The sequence below is a fragment of the Acanthisitta chloris genome, unplaced genomic scaffold, assembly GCF_000695815.1.
Source record: "Acanthisitta chloris isolate BGI_N310 unplaced genomic scaffold, ASM69581v1 scaffold24260, whole genome shotgun sequence".
Taxonomy (NCBI): domain Eukaryota; kingdom Metazoa; phylum Chordata; class Aves; order Passeriformes; family Acanthisittidae; genus Acanthisitta; species Acanthisitta chloris.
This window is the reverse complement of record NW_008651438.1, coordinates 1-12,270: the sequence shown is the minus strand read 5'-3', so window position 1 is coordinate 12,270 and position 12,270 is coordinate 1. Positions and strand designations below refer to the sequence as shown.

Genomic DNA, 12,270 nt, shown 5'->3' with positions numbered 1-12,270 from the left:
ACTACGACCACACATTGCACACAAGCACTACTTGGAAAGCGTGCCAAGGATCCCAATCTGGTAACAACAACGGGCACTTCCCGCTGCGATGCTAAAACCATTGGGGAGAATTCCCAGCCAGAAGAGGGTTCCTGGCTGGGACTAGTAAGGGGTTAGAATTGGGGCATGACGGTAGAGCTCTGTGAAGAAAGTCTTGCCTTCACTTTTGCCAACATCTGGAAATGTTGTTTGGCTTGCTGGTCATTTTAAATTTCAGTTTTGAAAACAAAACAAAAAATTTCCCTAGTATGGCTCCTCTCCTTTCCACCAAGAAAGATAAATTATTAGTGTCTTGTGCTTATCTGTGTGAGAGTATAGTGGAAAGTGGAAGAATGACTTATCCTAGCTTCAGAGAAGGACTGGCAAAACCAAAAGCATGACTTGCTTGAAAGTCTTACTCTCAAGTGGGGTTAAATGAATTATTCCACGCTCTACTGCTGTATATTTTGATTATGTTTTGCCTTTTCATGCCCATATTATATCTTCTTTTTTTTTTCTTCCCCCATCATTTTTTAAAGTGTACTGGAGTTTGTGATCAATTCATGGATTGTTTTTGACATTGATTCTTCCCTCTGCCTTTCAGAAGGCCTGTTTTGCAGCTAAAAGTGGTAGAATTTTCTGTCTGTTAAAAAACACAAGGCCAGCTTTCTAACTGCTTACTAGTACTATATAGCTCCTTTTTCTGTGAAGGGTAAGTGGCAGCTGGTAGTAAGTGTTTTCAAGCCTAAGCCCATAAATTCTTAACAGATTTGTGGATTGGTGCGAGCTCTAAACCCCTTTTAATAGGATTATAGGAGCGTCTTGATTTTTATTTTGTTTTACATTAAATAAAAGTCACCTAAAACTTCCAAGGTCTCTAACTCTGCAATAAACCCTGCTCCCTACCTTCTAGGCAGACTTCCCTGCAGATTTGGGTACCAGCAACTTTAAGATTGATGTCAGTTATGTATAGTGTTGACGTTTCGGATTTGTTGAAGTCTGTCTCTTCCATCCCCATCATCATCACTGCTATTTTACCATAAATATCCTGTTTTGCCATATATGGCAATATTTGCCTCTGAGAATCTGCATTTTTGCATGTATGGGTGGGAAGAAGCCAGATCAGAGTCCTCAGTGAAGCCTGGAGCAGCAGCAGCTCTCTGCACTCTTCACTGTTTAGTGGTGGAGAATACATATGCTCACTTATTTAGCAATATGTACTTAAGGACATTTTTTTCAAGCCTTTCTGTTTTCTTGATCATCTTTTCTTTCTGCTGGGCTCTGCCTCACTCCCTCCTTGGCCGTTGCAGCTGTAGATGTACATGCTCAATTGGGTCCCTTCCAATTCAGAATATTCTGTGATTCTGTGCTCTTCAGAGGAGACTTCATTAAAGCCTGATGAGGCAAAGCTCCTGCTTAGCACATTTTTTCTTCCTTTACAGCATAGTCTAGCCTGAGACTGTCCATGGCTTGAGGTAGTTCCTCAGCACTGTGCAGTATCATCATCTTGGGTGTTCAAAAGGGAGTATAGGCTCGACTGAGGTTTCAGGAATGCTGACTGTGCCACTGACAGATGGGCATGTACAAAGCCTCAGTGTTTAGGACCTTTTACTTTTGTCCTCACCATGTGAGCACTGAGAAACCCTTTCTTCTCCAGCTAAAAAGGACAGGATGAGAAAGCCGGTGCTTTCCCAGCGGCTTGATGCTGTACCCCCAAGTGACCTTCAGGGGGAACCTTCCTGCCTGAGGAGAGCATGGTACCTTTTGCATGATCCGCAGGATTTATTTATGTCTCCTCTCCTGGGCCATTCACATTTCTCCAAGTTCCCCTCCTCCCTCAGCAGTTTGTAGGGTTTTGAGCCCCTTCACACATCTAGCAGGGGAGAAACCTTGGGCTGCATGCAGTGGTTAAATTGGCATGTCACATCAGCCTCAAGGATGAGGCAACTGTAGCCTCAGTCTTCAGAAACAGGAGCAATACTTTCAGGAAATGCAGCTTTCAGCCTGCCCTTAAATAAGAGAAGAGGATTTGGGAATCCCTTGTGGCTTGTTGGAGTCGTGAGGCACATTTACTCTTCCTGAGATCTTGTATAAGATGTTAAGCAGTCCTGAGTGCTGGACTCAGAAGTGTGTAAGGATCTAGTCACCTCTCCTGCCATTTGTCTAGAAAATTAGTATTAAGGAACTCTGCAGTCCTGTCGAAACCCACGTTGGTTTGGCTCTGTAGAGGGAGCTGCCAAAATGATTAGGAAGTATTTACATCCATATTTACTTGCAGCCTAAAAATTTGTATAGTATGATGACAGAAAATGTTGCAGTCTGCTCGAGTCTTAGGAGGACAATCTGAAGCAAAGGCAAAACAGTGTCTTCTGCAGAGCACTTCAGAAACTGCTACCGTAGTTCTTCCCTTAAGTCCATACATTAATTTAGCTACATAGTCAAATATCTTCTTGCAGGACAGAAACTGAACAAGCAAGCCAAGTGATTCTTCTCCCTGTTTCCTTTGAAAAGGGTATAGAAGAAGTTAAGTGGGACCTCTGTCTGTTCTTTGTTAGGAACAGTTTTCAAAGCTTGTGCTGAAAAAGAACCAGAAATTCCTGGTCCCGGCTGACATTCCTGTATATCAGCTGTTTCTAACAGATTGGTCCCTAAATGCATTATATGCTTTAATACCTGGCTTGAAGAGCTTCTGAAGGGCAGGTGGCTCCTGACCTCTGTTCTGGCTTGCCCTTGTGTGAAGAAGTTACAAGGTCTCAAATTGAAGTAGCTCTCAAATTCCCAAATGTACTGCAGAAATTAAGCAAATTTGCCACAGATGCAGTCTGTTAATTATGCAAGTGGCCTCCTTGAGATTAAATAAAAATCAGGCTTAGGATCCTGAGGCAATTGTCTGGTTTTGGTTACATTGTTGAAAGCTGGAAAAAATTCACCTTTCAGGGTTACTGGAAATCTAGATCAATATAGATGGAGCAGAGTCTGACCCTCTTGTGTCTTTACATGACATGTGGACTTCAAGATAACTGCGTTTTTCCCTATTCTGTTCTCAAGGAGCTTTATGAGCAATGCTTGTTTGTCTTGTCTGCCTGTCATGTTAGACTCATGGCTGCTGTAGCAATTGACAACTTTCCATATCCAAAAAAATTACCTCAGAAGTGTTGGAGATGATTCCTCAGCAGCATCCAAGCTACAGGATAATGTGCATGTTGTTTAAAATTCCTTTAGAATGGATGGTGCACAGAGCTTTTTCCATCTCCACAAGGATCTCATAAATCTGGAGCAGCCTGGACAGAAGGATGGCAGTTTACAACACTAAGTAAAGCAAGGGGGAATGAGTACAGAAGCTCCATGCCACAATGCCAGCTTTGGGGAGGAGAAACAGGACAACAGGAAATCAATATTCTACATTCATGTTAGGGAAAATCTTTTACTAATACATTCCAGGAAATCTTCTGTAGTGAGCATCCCTGAAATTATAGTGGATGTGCCACACTGAAGCTGGGAGCCAGACCAACGTACTGAGAAAGTTGTCCACCATGTGGGAGAACCTCTTGGCTTTCCCACAGATACATCCGGCCCTTCAAAAGTGCTGTGAGATTCCTTCTTCCAAGACATGTTTGTTGCCTCTTAACCACAGGGGACTGCTGCTCTGGGGTCTTCTCACCAACGTCTCTTACTATCATGTCTTCAAAAGCCAGGGGCTCTTGTGCTGTTCACAGTTGACATTTCTGGCCCAAAAGTCATTGCTTTTAGCATCTGGGGAGCTGTGAAAATGAAATTACGCTGTCACCTACACTGGCCTGGTTGTACTGATCTGCAAACCCTGTACCTCAGTGTTAGAAGAGTTTTCTTGGAAAAATAGCTTTACTCTTTTGAGCTATGCTTATTGCTTCATTGTTTTTCTATTGAAAAGTGATCACTGGGTTTCCACAGAAGCTGGAATCCTGGTTATCCTCTCCCACGGTGTTGGAGGGAAACTGAGAAAGGGCTTTTCTCCCTGCAGTTAAAAACTGTAACAACTTGCATCATCTTGTCTTACAGTCTTTGGGAAAAGGACACAGTTCAGCAAAATATTACTGGTTATTTTCTTTGTGAGAGAACAAAATGTGGGAAGGGTCTTGTCTGTCTGGATTTTTTTTCTTGTTCTGGCATTGCTTTCTAGGTAGTCAGTGCACTTATAAACCTGCAGGTTAGGATTTGCTCATTACTATGCCTTTCTTCTCTGCTTTAATGGTTAGGTTTTGGTGCTGTTGGTTGGGTTTTGGTTTAGATTTTTGGTGCTTGAACTCCAGGGGTTCAAGCTGACCTCACTCATGCACTCTAATCTCCCTCTTCCCTTCCCTGCCCCACCAAAACATGACCACGAATGATTTCTGAAGCTTTGAATGCAGAAGCATATACATGTCAAATGTTTTTGTCTTCATGAAGATCTTAGCTCAAAAGTAGCATCTTGCAAGTCTTTTTGCCCCTCCCCAGCTGCTTGTGGCTTTGATGGGTGTTGGCACTGGGGAGGGCTGCAGTGAGGCTGTCCGAGAAGTCACAGGACAGACAGAGCCAGTCCCAGGGTGAAGCATCTCCTTGGGGCCCCCCAAAACTTCCCTGAACTGAGGGTAAGCCAGTGCACCAGCCACAGCCTCACTGCTCAGTCCAGTTGTGCAAGGACACTTGCTTTGGGGTTTTTTTTTATTTAATCCTTCTCATTTGTGTATGTTTTCTGCAGGGAAAGAAGAAGAAGAGGAAAAGGGATAAGCAGCCTGGAGAGACCAATGGTAAGTAAAAATAAGTCTAAATCTCTTAGTGGCAGTGTTGCAATCCTGATGTGAACTTTCTAGGCACGGGGGAGGTGGGTACAAGTCTCCTGTCCTCAGGGGAGCCAGTCCCTATACTAGACAGCCTTTTTTTTTTTAAAATGCACTCCAATTATTTATGCATTATTGCCCTTCTAAAACTAGTAACCAATGCCATTGCATGTGAGAGCCTTGTGTGACAGTCGCTGAATTTGTACATAGTAGTTGCCAAGCCTTTAACTGCAGAGCCGTAGCTGTAATGCCTATGCCATCGTTTGTAAAGTTGTCTGCTTATTTTGTGCATATGTTGTGTGTGTGTGTGTGTGTGTGTGTGTGTGTGTGTGCATTAATTTGGGCTGTACCTGTGTGTCCTGATGCATGCCTTACAGTGGTAAATCGCACCCATTTTAAATTAAGGAGGTTTGCCATTCTATATAGGAAATTAGAAATACTGCATAGGCAATCTCATAGTCAATTTTGAAGAAGCCCTAACATAGTTTTTTTGAAGCCTTTGTATAATTTGTTCTTTTTTTTCAGAACACAGCGAATGTTTCCTAAATCCTTGCCTTTCACTTCCTCCGATTACAGGTGCTAACGTCATTTTGAGTCATTTAAAATAGTTTATAAACTGCTTTTTAATTTTTTTTTCCTGCCATTATAGATTTTAACATTAAACACTTATGACATTAAGAAAAAGATACCATCCACACGTTTCGATAGTATTTATTATCTATATATCTTTATATCTATGATATGTTTGATAGTATTTTTTAATTTTGTTTTTTTGTTTTTGTAACAATTGCTATTAAAACAGTAATGCAGTAAAAATAACGCAAGAGTTGTACTAACTGTGCAAATTGAATATGCAGTATTTCTTTAAAGAGACTGATAAAGAATGGAAGCAAGTCAGTAATGAACCTCCTTAATCTAATGGCATTTTTCATGGCTCCCACTAAGTCTTCTCACATTAGCATGCATACGCATTTTTTTATTATTATTTTCGTTTTGGATTTATTTTTTTTTCCCCCCTTTCTGCTCAAGCCTGTTCATTGCAATTCACTAGCTGTACTAACTCAGCACCTTGCCATGCTTTACGTTTTATTTTCTGGCTGATACTAACATACTCATTCTGCAATCTGCTTATCCTTATCCATTCTTTTCAATACAAATTAATAAAAACAAATAAATTGAATGTTATTCCAAAAGCTGCATTATCCCAGGAGATATAATTTCCTTTTTTTTCTTTCTTTTTTTTTTTTTTTTCCCCTCTTATTTTGTATGAGTTGAAGAAAAAAGCATGTTCAGGATCTAACTTCCATACTCAGCTTCTTTTCTTCCTTCTTCCCCCCTCTTAAAAAAAAAAAAAAGAGAATAAAAAAACCCAGCCCAAACAAATATTGCCTGAAACATCCTGCTAGACCAGCCACAATGACTTTCCTCTACCTGCACACTTAAAAGGGAAAGAAACAGTCCTTTATAAAGGGATACTGCAGCTTTAATTGCAACAGCTAATCTCAAGAGTTGAATAAAAATGTGATTATCACTTTTTTTAACTTTTAAATCAAAAGTCAATATTTGCAATTAATAACGAGGACATTGATTTTTATTCCCTTTTTTATTTTTATTTTTCCTTATTTTTATCTTTCTCTTTTTTCTCCCCTTTTCTCTTTTCCTCTCTCTCTCTCTCTCTCTCTCCCTCCCTCTCCCCTTTTCTTTTTTTCCTCTCTCCCTTTCCTGCTCGCTTTTCTTGAACTCATTCAGACCTGAGCGCTCCTAAGAAATGCCGAGCGCGCTTTGGCCTTGATCAACAGAATAACTGGTGCGGCCCCTGCAGGTGTGTATAGTTTTCCCAGACTCGCTATGGCTGATTTGCAGCTGGTTTATTTGGTACTTTCCCCTTTTTTTTCCTGCCTTGTTGCTTTGTAGCTCTGTGTTGTGATCTAGAAGACACAAGGGAGTGGGACACTGTCATCAGTTATCGTCTCTCTGAAAGGGTTTTGCGTTTTTTTTCCTTTGTTGGTTGGTTGTTTTTTTTTGCCTTCCTCTTTGCTGCTGCTAGCCAAAAACCCACTGTAAAACAGCATCAACCTTAAGCCCATCTGATCCGTGGCTCAGCCACACTCCTGCCTTCCAAGCCTCCACCCAAGGAAAGTCTCTCCCAAAGCCCTTGACGGCATTGAGTGCGGTACCGACACCAGACAGGCACATGGCTGTGTCGGAGATTTTTTTTGGTTTTCCTTTGGCTCATTGTGAAAGTCCTGTTTTCTTCCTGCCCTTGGTACGAGGGGAGATTACCAAATAAAACTGAGGTGATTGAAAGCTAAACGTAGCTGTAGCTAAGATGACGCAGACCAAATGAGCTCTATCCACCATTGTGTTGTATTTTTTGTGTTTACCTTATGCTAACAGATGCAAATACTCCAAAGAAGTGTCGGGCATTGTTCGGGCTTGACCGACAGAGTTTATGGTGCAAACCATGCAGGTATAATACTACCCATTAGGCCTTTGGGGAAATAAAAGCAATCTGTCCTCTTAGTGCATTTGTGTGATTTTATTTTTTTGATCTTTTTTCCCCACTCCCCACCTTTCTCTTTCCCACAGCATCAATTGCTAATAATCTTTGGTCTTTGGAATTTCTTGCTAATTTAATGCCGTTTTCTCTCTTTCTTTACCAATAACCTCTCCCTGGTGGTAGAACTGGGAACAAGAAAACTCCAAGTCATTAAAACTGGCAATTTTTTTGCTTTTTTTTGTTTTTTTTTCCCAGATTGTCAGCAAAATTAATTTTTAGCTGGACATTTATATTTTGTCTTTCATTTGGGTCTATGTCCACTGCCTCCGAAGGCTTTTTGAAAAGGTTCTGGGATCTGCAGTACTAGTGGTTTTTTCTCATGATTTGAGATGTAAAAGCCAGTGTTTACAGCTTATATTTGACTCATTTTTTTGGTATTATCGGCAAAATTAAATAGCTCCCTGTGGGCTTCTGTGCCTCTGTAAGGTTTGTAGATGCTGTTTTTTTAATTAATCTGCGTCTTTTTTTCTGATCCCAAAACTAGATGTTTTCCTAAATTTTATCCCAACAACTGAGCTGTAAACATCTGAGCTTTAGATAAAACTAATTGCAACTTTAGTAGCACAGTTTCCAGCATTAAAAGGAGGTGAAAGACATCAGAGAGCCCACATTTCGGCAGCCCATGTTCTACTGGAGTTTAATTCCGTGTGTAACTCAATACGTACTTCTTTCTTGGTGGAGGGATACCGAGTAGTTCTTTTCTCATTCCTTTTTCCTTATATGATCGCATTTGGTTAAATTTGTTGTTTCTTTATTCTGATACAAGCAGTCTTTGAATTTGGAATATTATGATGGTAGGTATTTCAACCCAAACCACACTCTGTGTGTAGTGATTCCTCTCCCACATTTTCCCCTCTTACTCATGCCAGTCCCATGTGCTCCATCTCATTTAGAATGTAGATCAGACGTCCATCGTATTTTGTGTATGCACGCAGTCTTGTTTGTGCTTAGTGTCGAGGAAAACATGGATGAAGGGTGGTGGTCTATGTCAATATACCTGATAAGGCACCAGAAATGTCTTCAGCAGGTTGTGTCTTGTCCCATTTGAGGCATGCTAGTATGGGGTGATGGGTCTTAGATGTCAGTACCACTGCATATATTAAACAAGCTTGGAAAGCAGCAGTTCCATGAATTTAGAGGAAGAAGAGTTCAGTCCAGAAGAGCTGGGTAGCTACTTCACTGTGTCAGGAGGCTAGAGTCTCATGCTAGCTAAAGACTCCAATGCTGTGTTTAGTTAGTCTCTATTCTGTGGTTAGTTCACTGCACAGTATCAGCAGATAACTTGTGTAGTCTAGTGAGAGAGTATTTGAAGCATGTCAGGCTCTGTATGCCAAGCACCAGAACTGGGGGCACATCATGTTTGTGTCACTTTATCTTTCCCTGGCTGCTTAAGTAAACAGCATACTTTTAAAACTACATTTTATCAGCAAGGGGACTTTTTATTTGGTCTGTACAATGCTTAGGTTACATGTGAAGCATAAACCCTCTTTAACTTAAGCCAAATTTTGGTCAGAAGTCTTTGCAGCGCATCAGGGACAGCTTCAGTGGTGTAGCTGATAGCTTGAGACTGGTACAGAGCCAGCTGCTTTTCTTGCTGTTTTGAGGGTTTTTTTGGTGTTTTTTTTATTTTTTCTTGATGCATGGAGGCATTTTACCCCTAGGTATTAGAGCACTTCTCTCCTAGCTCTGGTCCTAACCATTATAACATTGCATTTGCTGGCATGGTAGCATTTTGTAGCACATCTTAGGTAGGTGCTAAAGATGTGCAGTTTGCTACTATGATAAAACCCCAGACATCTTTGCTCACAGCAACTGAATAAACCCTTGTAATTCTCTGTGGCTTTCACTCATGGCAATTGCAGCATTACAGGTTTCCTGGGGCTAGTTTTGAGGGCAGCATGAGTGGGGTCAGGTGTGTGGGTGTTTGCCAGACTGATGTAGCAGCTTTCAGAGCAATGCACAAGTGAATAATCCTCACTTGTGTTTTTGAGGGGGGTTATGTAGTATTTTTGTTCTTGCTTTTAGGAGAGAAAACCTGAGGCACAAGTAGTTCATTAAATTCTTACTTAATCCCCTTCACCAGAGTTGTCTGGCATTGTTTACTTTTGGTAAAATTAGGCTTACATGGTTTGGAGTCTTGTCATCTGTGCCTTTCGTCCCACCTAACCCTGACAGGTACATGACCACAGTTAACACATGGTGGGATTGACACAGACTGGAGAAGTGTCTGCCCTCTTGCGCCAGCATGATTTAAGTAAATGGCTTTTCAGACTAAGAGTGGCCACACTGTCAAATACTTTAATGTACAACAGAAGCAGAAGAAGCAATCTGCTCCCTTAACCCTAGAGAAAGGGAAATTTTTTCAGTAGTAGATCAGTGGGTTTAGTTTTATAAATATTATTAACTTTGCAGTTAGAAAGTCAGGTAGACCTGGTTTAAGGCTGCTTTGTCTTTCCTTCATGCCACAGAACTTAAATAATGTTAAAAAGTAAATCTGAAGTGCTGGCATATTAGGTTCAAATTGCCTCCAGTTAAATAATTAACTGCCTTGTGGATTCTGAGCAATCCAGTTGAATGACTTCTGGATCTCCATCAATGAGGCAGGGCAGAGCTTGGGTCTCTGCTTGTAAATAATTTTAATTTGGAGATGGGATGGATTGGGAGTCTCCAAATTGTAAGAATCCGCCTTTCCACACAAGCAATATTGGTGAGCTTTGTGAAGCTTAACTGTTCTGCTTTGCCACTGGAACTGTACAGAAGGTCCAAACATGAACTGTGGCCCTGGTAGTGCTGCACAGGTCAAGCTAGGAAGTGGTGAGAGAGGAGAGGGGAGAAAGAGCAGCAGAAGTGTCCTTATCTAAGAGCCAGAGACTTCTCATGTTGTTTGTTGATGATAGAAGAATTAACAGGTTCTGTTTTGAGCCCACCAAATTAATTTTTTCTGTCTTTTTAACGGTGCTCTAATAAAGCATGGTTTACAGCCTTCACTTGCTGTCTTCTATCTTTCTTTCTTTCTTTTTAACATTTAAGTTGCATGGTTGTCTTTAGTTTTTAGCATGTATTGATTTGCAGGCTGACGTGGTTAAAACTCTTAATAGCCCTAACCCCTTACCTTGCCATGTGGAACGTGGAGCAGAATCTGAGAGCAGGCCTGAGTCTCTGGAGGAAGGGATGTCACAGCAGTGGTCCCTCAAAGCTGGTGAAATATGGGGTGCTGGGGTTGTTGTTCCCATCCTGGCTATGGGAGATGATATTTTCTTAACTCCAGGATCAAGCTGGTTTGATCTCCCTTGCAGTGGAGAAGCATCTAGCCCCATTGCCTAGATGGCAGAGCTTGGTTTAACCCAGGTCAAACCCAGTTGCCATACATAGAGGAGAACGTTGGTGACCAGCAGTGGAGTTGGAACACCTCCATGAGTGGGGAATGTCACCCAGCAGCTCTCAGGTACTTCCTCTGATGGAGTTGCTGAGCTGAGGCGACATATCCATTCATGGGGGAGAGCAACCTACTCCTTCATGTTGGTGGCTTTGTGCAGCTTAGCTCAGCGTCCAAACTTTTTGTGGCAGGGCTGCTCTAGACTGACTTTGTCATATGCCTTGAGCTGTGTGACTGCTTCAGCACCTCCCATGGAAAGTGTGTTGTGAGCAGGAGGACTGGAGAGCCAGCATTCTTAGGGTCAAGGTGGCCACTGAACATCGTTCTGCCAGATGCTGTGGTTGTTTGCCTCATTATTTCTGTCCTGCTGCTAGGATTGTCTTGCATATACTTGGCAAGAGAGATGGTGTGGAACTGTCATCTGTTTTCATTGCTCCTTTACATTATTAAGTGGACAGAGGGAGGAGAAAAGATCTCTGTCGGGTCACTTATTTATTTGAAGATGAGCAGCTCTTGTGAGACTCTCATATTCCCTGGTGTGAAATAAGTTCCATGTTGCTCCTCACCTTTGTACCTGTCGACGTGCTCTTCACCTACTTGAAATTGGATCCCACTCTGGAGTTACATGGATGGCCTCTCAGAGGAAATTTCCCCAAAACACAGAGGAGCAGCTTCCCAAATCTACCACTCTCCCCTAAAACCAAAAGTAAAACTGAGTCGATTTAAAGCCACAACCTGCAGGCCATACAACCAGTTATTCTTGTTATTTTGGATCATACTCTGTTTATCCTGTTCTTTTCCTGTTTTTTCTTCTGTTTGCTTTGTTTGTTAGTTTTGTTTTTATTTCCCCTCTCTCTTGTTCTCTCTATTATATCCCTCTTGTCTGACTCTGACATTTCTGGATTTGGTGTGGTTCTTAACAGAGGAGAAAGCAATGAGCAGTAGTTTCCAGCCGTTCTTGCCTCCCAAGGGCAGAGCATCGTAAGAGACGACAGGTGATGCAGGTGTAGAGATAGCCCCGTTGAGTTGGACAGCGTTGTGGAACATCTTGAGATATCATCAACTATCCAGAGTTTTTATTTTAGGATGATTAAATTGCTTTATTTTTGTTTTTCCACGAAGGAAAGTTTGTAGATTAGCACAGTGGGCTCCAAAAATGACCTACCAGATTTTCTGATTATTAAAGTAAGGAGAGGAAGCAGCCTGAAGAGGAGGGGGATGAAGAGCCAATTGGTGAACCCTTTCCAAATCTGTTAGCTGAAGGGAGGTTCCCGAGCAGACTCGGTGCCAAGGACACCCCGCTAGACCCCCAGGATGGCACGTGGGGCCAGGTGCCACCCACGCAGAGCCCAGAGTAGCTAACTGACGGCTCCTTGCTTTAGATAACTTTCTCCATCAGCGTCTCTGCCCTTTATTCACAGATAACTCTCTCCCTGTTTCTAGGAGAAAAAAAAAGTGCGTTCGCTACATACAAGGTGAAGGCAGCTGCGTCAGCCCACCCTCTTCAGATGGAAGCTTAC

General features: G+C 41.9%; 1 protein-coding gene across 1 annotated transcript in view; it reads left to right on the top strand.

Annotated features, from left to right (window-relative positions):
- Positions 1 to 12,264, top strand: part of TCF7L2 (transcription factor 7-like 2 (T-cell specific, HMG-box)) — a gene marked incomplete at both ends in the record, with an annotated part of 25,916 nt that extends 13,652 nt beyond the window's left edge. The window contains 4 exons of the mRNA XM_009073371.1: positions 4,736 to 4,784; positions 5,340 to 5,390; positions 6,564 to 6,636; positions 12,194 to 12,264. Coding sequence (XP_009071619.1) covers positions 4,736 to 4,784; positions 5,340 to 5,390; positions 6,564 to 6,636; positions 12,194 to 12,264 — 244 coding nt within the window. The remainder of the gene's footprint in view (positions 1 to 4,735; positions 4,785 to 5,339; positions 5,391 to 6,563; positions 6,637 to 12,193) is intronic.
- Positions 12,265 to 12,270: the final 6 nt, after the last annotated feature.